Here is a 12,187-nt window from a genome sequence, read left to right as displayed (position 1 = left end):
CTCCTCTTAATCAACACCACTTTCTTCTCTCTCTCTTTCTAGACTCGTTTTTTGTCTCCTTGATCCTACCTTTTATTATAATTGTTATTTTTATAGAATGGAATATAAAAAATACATATTCAATATATTTATTTCTGCTTCTGCTTCCTTATTTGATTATTTTAATTCATATTTAATATATAATAGTCTAGATATTCTACTTTATTTATTTCTTCTTCATCTATTGCTCTTTTCATTGATTCATAGTTCAATAAATAACAAAATAGACTCTAATTAATCTGTCTGCATGACAAACTTTTAGAAGCAAAAAAGAAGGAAAGAAAGAAACAGAGAGGATCTCTCTCTAGACCTCTCTCTAAATTTCCTGACAACTAACAACAAAAAGGGCCTCTTTTTTGTTAATTATGCTAATACCCCTCCCTCCCCCTCAGAAGCAGACTTCTTCTTCTTCTTCTTCTTCTTCTTCAATCCATAGCTTGCCTCATTCTTCTTCTTCTTTTTGGTGGAAATTACTCTCTCTGTTTCCTAACAGTACGCCCTCCTATCATCAATCCATTCTCCATGTCCCTCCAGTTTGCGTGTTTTTCTTCTTCCATTTTTCTTATGTTTCTTCTTCTATAGCAACCATCCTCTAGTTTCAAACCCACTTGGTACTCCTAATAATACTGGTGGTCTCGTAAACTTCTGTGAGAGATGAAGTTCATGAAATTAGGCTCAAAACCAGACATCTTTCAAGCGTCGGGTAACATAAGGTGCCTTGTTCCTCCCCTGTTTTTTAAAATTTTATATATTTTCGTCCTTCTTAAATTCAGAATAATGAAGCGATCCTTGCAACGGTTTTCTTTTGTTGTTGAGGTTTGTTTTGTTTTCAGGTCTGTTTCTTCAGAAATTCCAAGTGACTTCATCGTGGTTGTACATGGTGTTGCATTCCACCTTCATAAGGTATATACTTCATGATCTTTCCTCTGCATAGTTCATGTGATGTAGGAAAACCCATTTTTATTTTGTTCTTTAGATAGTTATGAGGATGATTATGATGAATCCAAATTGATGGGAAAGTAAGCAGTTGTATGCCCTATAGAATCCGAAATCCTCAGTGAAACATGATACAGAGTATATACATGTATGTATATAGGCATAGAGTATGGCACATACACGCACATATATATGTAGCCTAATTTCCTAGAGAATTTCAGTCCTTTCTCTACGTCTACACATATAGACACATCAATGGGCGGGAATGATGCAATGAGACCAAGATCTTGTCATATTTTTGTCCGATAGTAGTTCTCCTGCATCATTTGGTTCATGCGAAGATGTGAAGACAACCACTTTTCATGTATATGTAGATGGCAATGTGCATTCCTATGTACTGTTGGGCACTAACATAGCTCCTTTTAATGTCAATTCAGTTCCCTCTTCTGTCTAAGAGTGCAAAACTACAAAAGATGGCTTCGAAAGCGCAGGTTGAGAACACATGCAAGGTGCATATAGATGATTTCCCTGGAGGTGTCGAGACCTTTGAGATATGTATAAAGTTTTGCTATGGAGTCAAAATAACTGTGAATGCATACAATGTCGTGGCGGTTCGATCCGGTGCTGAGTATCTTGAGATGAATGAGGTATCCGAGAAAGGAAACCTTATCTCAAAGGTAGAATCCTTCTTAAACTCATATATATTTCATGGTTGGAAAGACTCTATCATTGCTTTAAAGAGTGCAAGATCACTTGCTCCTTGGGCTGAAGAGCTTCAAGTGGTAAGCAGATGTATAAACTCCATTGCGTCCAAAGCACTTGTCAATCCTTCAAAAGTGGATTGGTCTTTCACTCAAACAAGGGGGATAGGAAGAAGTGTAAGAGAGCATAATTACTCCGAGATTTCCACACATAGCCCACCTTGGAACAATGGTAAGCCAACCCCCCATGTTGATGCTCATTGGTGGATTGAAGACATAGCTGAGCTTGAGATTGACATGTATTCTGATGTTATACTCGCTATCAAGGCATCTGATAGAATGTCACCTACGCTTATAGGAGAAGCCATCGAGTTTTATTCGCTAAAATGGTTACCGTTTCTTGCTGATGAACATCATTTCGAGGAGATAGTGAAGGAAAACAAAAGCTACAATGGGTCTTTTTCAAGAGAGCATCAACTTGTAGAGAGGATCATCTGCCTACTTCCTGGAGAGAAAGGATGCATGTCATGTAAATTTTTGCTAACAATGTTAAAAATAGCTAGCTTTCTTGGTGTATCAAGCCAATCTACGAATGAGATAATAAGGAGGGTAGGGTTGCAGCTCGAGGAAGCATCAGTAGCCGACCTTCTTATTCCTTGCTTTTCAGACCCCTCCCCATCGCTATACGATGTGGATCTAGTGCAGTCTATAGTAGAAGAATTTGCGATGCAAGATCAAAGCCCTGGGGCTAGTCCTGTTCATGAAAGTGCAAAACCAAAGAAGAGGCGGACAAAATCAGCTGAGAATATAAATATGATTGAAAGTCGTAGATCAGCCTCGACGACTCATAGCTCGAAGCTTCGAGTTGCAAAGCTTATTGATAGCTATCTTGCTGAAATAGCAGTGGATCCTTGTCTTGATATCTCAAAGTTCATCTCATTAGCCAAGTCTATTCCGAGCTTTGCGCGACCAATGCATGATGGCATCTACAGAGCAGTCGATGTCTACCTGAAGGTATGTGAAACTGTTTTAGAGAAAAAAAATTACCCTGAAGTTTTCAAGAATTACTGGAATGCCCCTCTGTTATATAAATAGTTTTGATAACCTAGGGTTATTGTGGTACTTTCAGAAAACTAGAGGTTATTCTGATAAATATCCGAAGAGTTTCCCCTATTTATATAACCTCATGTGCAGTTTCCCCAACTTATATAACCTAGTCATATTCTGGTACTTCTGAAAACTTGAGGTTATTTTATAAATACCCAATGAGGGAGGGTATTCTATTGTTTCCCACCTTATATAACGGCTTGTGCATGTGGTGTGGATGGACATCAGGTTACTTTCTGTTGAGTTCTATGTAGTCTTTTGTGTGGAGGAATGGTAGAGTGGCATGTGCAGTTTGGAGTGAAAGCTCTCTTACAATACCCTTATCTATGTTGGCATAATCAATTATCTAAACAAACCCATTTAATGATTTGTTTACAAATTTTATCGCTTGGAAATAATGCTTTCACCTTTTTCTTATTAAATTATACCCAGTTTGATCTGACAAAAATATGGGGAATGCTGTAAACAGAAACATCCTGGAATATCAAAAAGTGAAAGGAAAAGGTTGTGTAGACTTCTGGATTGCAAAAAGTTGTCAATGGATGCATGCATGCATGCAGCTCAGAATGAACGTTTACCACTAAGAACTGTCGTACAAGTGCTCTTCTTTGAGCAAGTGAGGAATACAGTGAATGGAGGGGCAAGCCTGAATGACCTACCTAGTAGTGTGAAAGCGCTAATGTCTGCACAACCTGAGACCTCAGATTCACATGAGGGCACATCAGGTGGGATCGATGATAAGTGGGAAGAAGTGCAGCAAAATTTTGAAGCATTGCAAAGAGACCTGGCAAGCATGAAATTGAAACTTTCTGAAGTAGAGAAGGAACATAGTGTTGTGGACCAAGATAGCGCAAGAAGTACTTCATCATCGAAAAGTAAAAAATTCCTATCGAGAATATGGATGGGAAGAGGTTACATAAATCATAATGCAAATCTAAAAAGCTGTGTAAGATGCTAAAAAGGATTCTCTCTCTCTCTCTCTCTCTCTCTCTCTCTCTCTCTATATATATATATATATATATATATATATATATTTATACATGTATAAGAGAATCTTCTCCTTAAGTGTCACAATGAAGTGATCATTTCTCTCTCAAGACATGTCCAAACTTAAAATCGAATAACTTGATCCTTTGGTTTTTGTTTGCAGTGTCCGTAAGTCTCAATTTGGATGGGATCACATGAAAGTTGAACAAATATAATTCATTTTTTATCACAAGTTGTAAAGGCTGTCATGAGAGATTGTGCACATACTAGTTATAATTACCCACACTTCATTGTATTCTCTTCCCTCTACCCTAGCTTATGTATGTTATGGAATCCACAAGTGGGAGATGATTACACTTGAGGATGCGGAGATTTTTTATGCGATTATTTGGAAATAGCATTGTATTAAATAGGAAGTCAGTTTCCTGATTAGAGAATTACTCTGTATTTCTAATAATAAATCTGAAAGGATTGCTAAGAGGACTGTCCTTGAAATTATGTGTATGGAAAAAGACTGATAAATCTTATACTTGTGGGAATAAAACTGAACCTATGATCATCTTCAGATATAGTCGGACATGTAGTGTGCAGCATGTTAGTTTATGGTGGCTTAACTTAGGATTTTTAAGAATGTTATGTGAATGTCAAGGGAAGATAGCAAATTGGCTATTAGGTTGTGTTAGTCATGGTAAGGTAAGGATTAAACATTTTGGTGCAAGGTAGGAAACAACATATAGTTATCATGTTTTAGCCATGGTAAGTTGAAGATAAAAAAAATATCAGAGGCAAGATAGCAAATTGTCCATTAGGTTGTGATGAGTAATGTGTAAGTCATGGTAATGTAAGGATTGCAAATATCAAAGTAAGGTTAAAACAAGCTATTAGATTGTGTGAGGTAGCTGATCACAATGGGCCAAGTAGGGGAGCATAGGAATATATAGTTAGCCAGGTGAAAGAGTACCTATACATATAGTATGGGCAACAAGTTTGTGACATGTCTTATAGAGATATTAGTTACACAATATATACATGATAACGTACTTATAGAGATATTATGCACACAATATATACATGAGAACATGATAAATTGAGTTTGTTTGCTCATGAACATGGTTATCTTAGGTAATCATCATTTAATTTGATTTTAAACAATAATAGCCTGGCCAACTCAATCATTGTGTTAGAGATCAATTAGGTTAAAGTAGTTTGTATTATACATATGAAAGAAGATGGCATTGAAACAATTTGTAAATGTGGTTATCACGGGAATAGTAGGGAAGGTTGGTTTTAAACAAAAAACTTGTTTTCTAGATCATGACGTTATTGCATCTCTTAAAATATTTCACAATGGCAATATTTTCATGAAGTAAAATAACTGAAACGATTTTTAGAATTATTATGGTGCAATTGTAGCGGCAGGAAATAGATACAACGAATTGAAAACATGCATACACATCAAACATACCTGATTATCCATAGCTTTATAAAGACATATTTACGCCCTCAATGTACATTGAACCCATCTTCAAACCATCCATTAACATTCTCCATATCCATTCAAATAAAATGTTGTATATGGAGAAGGTTATCGAGAAATGTTTTAATCAAGGATTTACAACTCAAATGCATTTCCATTGATTATGTGCCCAACTTGTACTTTGAAATGCTAACAACTCCATGTTTTTTCAAAGTGACAATGTTATTTTCATTCAAGTTAGACTAACAATGTACTATTTCTATTCCCCATTTGCATTTCATCAATTTGTTATAGAATATGACACCATAGTTTTTGTCTATATGTCATTCACCATCTCATAAGATCCATAAGGATATATGTAGGTTTAGGAAGCTATCATTTTAGTTCTAGATCATGCGGCATGTTCTTACTTTTGGAAATCAGGATAGCTTGACAGTAAGAAATAGATGGGTGAAATAGTGAGTGCATGTGTCCCTTTAAATACGCACTAAGAGATACACAAAGGCTTCAAGGATTAGGACAAGCCCAAGTTGTTGTCAATCTTTGTATGACACACACTCCAATGTGACAAATTGGTGGCTTTTAGTAGACATTTTGTACATTAGAAAAACTTTGAACCTCCAAAAGGTTGAGTTGTGATAGGCAAAGGGTGTTTGTAATAAATTGAGGCCCACCACAAACTACGGAAAAGTTACATTTCAACTTCATTATTACTTTGTCTCTAAGACGAGGACGAAGGAGAGGGTAGTGGGGTCATAATAAACTCACCCACTTTAAACCATTTGATGTACTAAAAAAGTTTCATACTTTCAAAGATTTACAATTTCCAAACAAATTTAAGTTTTTCGAAACTTTCCTTTTTTTGAGAGATTTTATCATCATGTGACGTGTCCCAAGGTCTAGACCTATAAAACAATTTTATGTTGTGCATACAAAGGTAATAAGTGAGTGTTTGAGAGTGCATATTGTCGCTGAGAGAATAGAGTTGACACATTGGAGAGTAAGCCAAGAAAAGCCATCTATTAAAAGGGCTAAAATCAGTCTACAAGTCACATTATGTGTATGTTTGCTATTGGGAGCAGTGAATAATACAAAAAAACATCCCAAGAATTATGGCAATGTAGTGATCTCATGCTACTACAAGGATGATAAGGTGCGCTCCTGAATGTAGCTTACGCTTTGCAGCCAAGGTAATACTGTAATAACACAAAACATAATACCACAACTCTAACATAGTGTTCTTGCAGGTAACAATGAGTAGTTGGATCTGATTTCTTCAATTCGACATCACCCGGAGTACCTAGAGTAGTGCGGCACTATATCCTCGGTAGTGATTGAGATTACTTTATATACATAGTGTCTTTTTCTAACTACAGAAATATTTTATCAAAGTCTTTTTGGCCTTCATCTCATCATCTCCAATATCCGTGGTAGAATGGGATACAACAGGGCTTAGACCACTTCAAGGAAGTGAATTTGTACACATTTGCAAAGACGGCCATCAACGAATCTTGTCCAAAATTTGACAGTTTTCTAATCATCATCCTTGTTATCTTCCAATTGATATTGGTTTCGCATATTCCTACACAATCCAAAGGAATACATCACGATCTCTACCACCACTCAAACCAATTGGTATCAACCCCAGCTAGAATTAGTTCGATAAGCATAAAGTAGCCCCACCTGAATGCTAGGAATACATCACGAACGCTACCACCTCTCAAACCAATTGGTATCATCCCCAGATAGAATTAGTTCGATAAGCAGAAAGTAGCCCCACCTGAATGCTAGGACATATTGTGAGTATTTTATCTTTCTTTGGAGAAACCATGTGACATTTGAATGGGGAATCCAAGGATATGATTCCCCCTATCGTAATGCAAAAATTGATCATCGCTCCTGTGCTTTTTGATGATGTTTTTACAATAGCCAACATAGGTGAAAATTGCAAAACAGCAATATGCTTAGCAATGAAGCTTACACCCGTACCATACACAGACCTAAACGTCTGGCTCAACAACATTCCAAATCTCCATCGACCTTTTGTCTCACCTATGAGAAATATCTTTTGCAAGCTTCAGTAATTAAATGCTTTCATTCATGTGTTTTTACAAGCATACAAGAATCCGGCAAAGATTAACTACTGGTAACATAAAAGAATTAAAAAATTATACATCACAATAGCTGTTCCATAAATGTAGTATGTGTGGTCCCAAGCAGCATACATGTGTGGTCCATAAATGCAGTATACACGTGTGGCCCACAAGAATTTCATGGATTCAAGTTGAACCCACAACAATAGGATGGGGACAATACTGATAACCCATACGGGGCTGTTTTAGGCAACAATCATATTTTCTATTAGTTTAACACTAGTCCTCACAAATTACTTTTGCTTAAATACATTGTGATGCAAAATTGATTTAATACCAACATATCCAGTCCTCAACAGTGATCGATTTCTAGGGAACACTTTTATGAGCCCACTTCAACACTTGATGCATCACTCTATCATCGATGAAGGGACGGAGTGACCACATTTGAGAGTAAGTTTGCAGGCATTCTGAATCAACATCCAGCCTCGAATCTGAAATTATGAGCTCCTAAAAATAGAAAAACCTTTAAATTATTTGCTCAAGTTTCGTTTCCCATCTTTACACGTGAATGAGACCTATCTGCAAGGAAACAAAAAATTTACGAAGTTAAAGTCATCACCTGCATTTGAAGATCTTTTTCATACATTTCCAACATTGTTGACATTATTATCGCATAATCTGAGGTCTCCCAGGTTGCCAGTATAGATTCTTCAGAACAGGAATCCTGAAGTAAAAGATGGCAAAACCCACTCAACATAATAAAGTAAATTTTTTTCATTTGAAGTACTTGAATTCTATGTTATAAGGACACATAAACACATATTTAGACTAGATATATACACATACACCGGTTGCCATACTGATGTATCCATATAGAGAAAGACAATTGCGCATATGCTTCTTACCTCATGTCTATTTAACATGCTTTCTTTAGTAATACATAATACTACACTGAAACCTCAATGTGAAGTAAAAACCTGCCAAGCGCAACCACATTATTTCCAGCTTACAATCAGGAGGAACCTTTGACGAAGAAGACATACATTAATGCAGTGCATTGTATGTATAAACATATGGATTTACCATTTTTATGTCAATAAACATCTCACACTAAAATCTTAACATCACAATAAATAAATGTTTTACCTGATCCTCGACATTCTTATTCTGACAAATTGATGTAATAATCAAGCTTTTATCAAATCTGATGTGTAAATCATTATCAACCAAGGCAATAACTTTCACAACCAACTCCTCAAGCTGGTTGATAAAAATCCGTGCTGGTATTCAAAAAACATGTGTACATTAGATTGTTGTATAAAACTGAGTAATGCAGCACAGGACATCAAACAGATGAATAATTACCTTCTACAATATGTTCATTGAGCCCTTTGATAAACCCATTCACTGTTTTTCCAGATGTTTGATGGAAAGCCAATAAGAAAATATTAATGTTCTGAATCAACGAGACCTAATTTTGTCAATCTATCCAAAGAATGACCTACATTTCGAAATGATCTTTTTATCTGAATGCACATGACGATAACCAGCTTCTTGATATTTTTTAGTCCTTGCAGTTGGATGGCTTTTAAGTAGAGAGACAGTCAACTTTGAAGATTCCTGTAAAGGCGGTTGCCGGAGTTCCTCTGAATATCCAAAAAACCAACATTTGTGTCAGATTTTGTGTAACAGCTGCATATAAATTATGAATAAGAAAGTGTAACACAGATTTTGAAAACCAGAAATGCAGCCTCATCTTCACAGCAACATCAACATGGTTTAAAATCCTTGTAATTTGAGAAAAAATTACTGTACAGAAATTTGAGGTAATTCTTAAAAAGAAATATCTTGACAGATAATGTACAGATAATGGTTTCTGAGTGTCCTAGAAGATTTTAGGGTTAATGAGAAAGTTTAATATAACAGTTCTGATTTGGTTTGTGCATTAGATATAGGTAGTAGGAAGATTCCTGACAACTAGTACCTTCTTAATGAAAAAAAATCTTTCAGATGCACGGTAAACAAGACCCAAATAAGTTGATATCTTGTCAAACTATTCAGCTTAAATAGAATAATGTGTTGTAATCCATAATTATTTAGAAACTTATAAGATTACTCAATTTAAAATAGAGTAAACTAACCTAGTTCCTGCTGAAAACCCATAAAGGATTTTGAAGCCAACCTATGCTTCTCATTTATCTGCGAAATTCTGGAGGACACGCAACACAGTTTTCTATTAAGGTTATATGTTTTACATATGCCCCAAAGACAAAGTATCCACATTGAACAGCTCTGAGAATGAAGGATAACCTAAGATTTACCTGAGAATGAACACATTGAACAGATCTGTTGCCTCATCAAGGTTCGATTTTGTCTGACTTTCCTCTATGGTACACGTATCCATACTGATTGTTCTTACAATTAAACTGTCCATGTCACAATAAAAAATGTGTGGATCACTCGTGCTCAGGAGTCTATAATTCTTGTAAGCCATAGTCTCCAATCTTAACTATGATTTGGCAACATAATTTTATCTATATGAGTATCCATTTGCATAGTGGAAGATGTCAGATGATGACCAAAGAGACCAAGAACACGGGAGGGAAATTAACTCTTTCTAAAGCTTAGTAGATTCAGGATACAAATGTACATCAATATGGAGAAAATCCAATATATTCCTGAACAAATGTTCAATTTCCAATTTTAAAACGGAGATTGCTTTAAATATTTCTTACATGGATTGCAGCAAGGGGGAGCATGCACCAGATACCTTCTAAAAGGCATTGGACAAAATAAGAGGATCCCTTTCATATTATAAGCAGATTCTACTTGTCTTGAAATTGAACGCAATAAAAATGCACTTATCTATCCTAAATGAAGAAGATGAACATATCCATACAAAAACTTGAATGATACAACTTATAAAGATGGGAAAAAAAATGTTTCCACATTGATAAACATTCGAATAAAACCTTGACGAGTCAAACTTAATAAATCACTGTTTCGAATGGGTAAGTGGGTCTTCATTCTCCCTTCCCACTGATGTAAGATGTGATTGACACCATATTAAAAGAAAAAGGAGACTGTTCATGAGCTTGCCAAGGAAATCTAGTGTAAGAGCATTAGAAGGATGCATCAGTTTTTATATTGCTAATTATTACCTGATGATGGCCGCATTACTTGGATCATTACAATGAATTCTTCAACGAAAAAGGAATCACTTGCATTTAGTTATTGATATTATTTAATAAATATGCCTAGGATCCTAGAATTGGAACCAATTCACTGGCCAAATAGGATGTGTAGAATCCTCACTTTAATTCTCTCAACTAACGTGTATTAGTTGCAAATTGGAAGAAAAAAAAGAACTTTCCTCCTCATCAATGACTCTTTATCTACAATCATGAGAGCTTCACTAATGTCATGAGCTCTAGGGCGAGAGACAGACAGACAGACAGAGATTCGACACATTTTTCTCAATCTCTGTATTCATTTTTCCATCTACATATACTTCACATTTTTGTAAACAAATATAAACACACACTCAAATGCAAATACATATATTCGGTTTACCCTTGCAGCATATGTACACGCATGTACACATATGCAATATGTATATACACAGATATATATATATATATATATATATATATATATATATATATATATATATATATATATATATATATATAGAGAGAGAGAGAGAGAGAGAGAGAGAGAGATGAACCCAATTTACCTGCGAATACAAAATTGATGAGGAAAGCTCTACACTCTAGCTTGATAACTTCTCCAAGATAAATGTACAGCTTTTAAATGCGAAGCCAGAATCTTTAAGAGATTAAAAAACTTCAAAGCTAATCCAATCCATAACGTAGCACTCCCTAAAACATAATCTTGTTGCTCAGAAACCTCTGCATGCATTGATCAAACATATAATGAAGAAATCGATGAACTTTCTTACCAGGAGCAGATTACATTGACGCCAGAATGAGAAATCGTAACTTCGGTTGTTATAGTTGGGTATGCTGAAACAGAGGCGAATGAGAGAAACAGAAGTAGGGTTCCAACTTCCAATGTTTGATGGAAACCAGGGGTTTTTACTTCGAACGGAAAGCTAGAAGTGAATATTCATGCTAGATGTGTAGGAGGATAAACAGATTCACACCCATCTGTCCCTTCCGAATGGTCTGAAAAGTTATGTCCCTTGAGATTCTGACACCATTCCATTGGAAAATACCCACAAACAAAGTCTTTCAACTATCTAGCCTTCCATCTAGTGAGCGAGCGCATGATGACACACAGGATTGGATTGGAACGTATCGACCAAACTCTTCAAACTACTAGAGCCTTGTGTGTGTGTCTGTGTGTGTTCAAACCCATGGTAGGGGTTTAAGTCCAACTATAGATCAATGAAACATTTGTTTCTATCATGGATTTCGAGGAAGAGGTTTTCTTTTATGGAGTTACCAGAGAGAAATGAAGAAGAAACAAGGAACGAGCTGGGAGAAAAGAAAGTAGAAGAGTCACTCTTGCATGAGTTGGTGAAAGGCAGTTGCATTATGTGAGACCAGAATTCCAACAAAATTTCCACATCTTTGTGTTACAATACACCCAATTCCTTGTTGCTAATAAATGAGCATGATTCTAGCTTAACATAGGCCATTTATTTCTAACATTTTGTATTAGCAATTCCCTTTCGTTTGAACTCATTTGTTCATGTACAAATGTCATACACAAAGATGTTTGAGCTCAAATATGTTTACAAACATGTCCCTTATTTGCATTATTACCATTTATTGACCCTTTCTTGGCAAACATGTCTTTTTTCAGGTTTAACTCTAATT

General features: G+C 35.7%; 2 protein-coding genes across 6 annotated transcripts; one reads left to right on the top strand and one right to left on the bottom strand.

Moving 5' to 3' along the window:
• Positions 1-449: 449 nt before the first annotated feature.
• On the top strand, positions 450-4,002 carry LOC147859618 (BTB/POZ domain-containing protein At1g67900-like). Of its 2 annotated transcripts, XM_087325808.1 has the most exons (5): positions 450-752; positions 873-942; positions 1,413-2,690; positions 3,253-3,729; positions 3,934-4,002. In XM_087325808.1, the coding sequence occupies exons 1-5, from the start codon at positions 694-696 to the stop codon at positions 3,940-3,942; spliced, it is 1,893 nt and encodes a 630-aa protein (XP_087181934.1). In that variant the 5' UTR covers positions 450-693; the 3' UTR covers positions 3,943-4,002. The 2 variants fall into 2 exon arrangements, with proteins under 2 accessions (XP_087181934.1, XP_087181933.1); XM_087325807.1 differs by having other exon boundaries at positions 3,253-4,002.
• A 3,450-nt stretch (positions 4,003-7,452) lies between these two features.
• On the bottom strand, positions 7,453-11,525 carry LOC147859617 (FAD-binding protein). 4 transcript variants are annotated; one of them, XM_087325738.1, is made up of 10 exons: positions 11,509-11,525; positions 11,305-11,368; positions 11,080-11,224; positions 9,665-9,769; positions 9,485-9,552; positions 8,849-8,989; positions 8,709-8,750; positions 8,490-8,626; positions 7,963-8,067; positions 7,453-7,850 (listed from the first exon to the last, which is right to left on the bottom strand). In XM_087325738.1, the coding sequence occupies exons 4-10, from the start codon at positions 9,745-9,747 to the stop codon at positions 7,710-7,712; spliced, it is 717 nt and encodes a 238-aa protein (XP_087181864.1). In that variant the 5' UTR covers positions 9,748-9,769; positions 11,080-11,224; positions 11,305-11,368; positions 11,509-11,525; the 3' UTR covers positions 7,453-7,709. The 4 variants fall into 4 exon arrangements, with proteins under 4 accessions (XP_087181864.1, XP_087181863.1, XP_087181866.1 ...); XM_087325737.1 differs by lacking the exon at positions 11,509-11,525 and having other exon boundaries at positions 11,305-11,425; XM_087325740.1 differs by lacking the exon at positions 11,509-11,525 and having other exon boundaries at positions 8,490-8,623; positions 11,305-11,425.
• Between the last annotated feature and the right edge of the window lie 662 nt (positions 11,526-12,187).

The sequence above is a fragment of the Azolla caroliniana genome, unplaced genomic scaffold (genome assembly GCF_043228905.1).
Source record: "Azolla caroliniana isolate FFs.n. ecotype wild unplaced genomic scaffold, voAzoCaro1.0.p SCAF_10, whole genome shotgun sequence".
In the NCBI taxonomy this organism is placed as follows: Eukaryota; Viridiplantae; Streptophyta; class Polypodiopsida; order Salviniales; family Salviniaceae; genus Azolla; species Azolla caroliniana.
Note: the sequence above shows the minus strand (reverse complement) of the source record. Positions and strands in the feature narration are given on the sequence as shown.

Bases quoted from the DNA above. Each gene is read 5' to 3' on its own strand.
- LOC147859618 (XM_087325807.1), top strand. From the start codon at position 694: ATGAAGTTCATGAAATTAGGCTCAAAACCAGACATCTTTCAAGCGTCG. The intron at 943-1,412 runs GTATATACTTCA...ATGTCAATTCAG, and splicing joins TTGCATTCCACCTTCATAAG to TTCCCTCTTCTGTCTAAGAG. The intron at 2,691-3,252 runs GTATGTGAAACT...TGCTGTAAACAG, and splicing joins CAGTCGATGTCTACCTGAAG to AAACATCCTGGAATATCAAA.
- LOC147859617 (XM_087325738.1), bottom strand. From the start codon at position 9,747: ATGGATACGTGTACCATAGAGGAAAGTCAGACAAAATCGAACCTTGAT. The intron at 9,553-9,664 runs GTAAATCTTAGG...CGTGTCCTCCAG, and splicing joins TTCAATGTGTTCATTCTCAG to AATTTCGCAGATAAATGAGA. The intron at 8,751-8,848 runs GTAGGTCATTCT...CTGGAAAAACAG, and splicing joins TAAAAAGATCATTTCGAAAT to TGAATGGGTTTATCAAAGGG.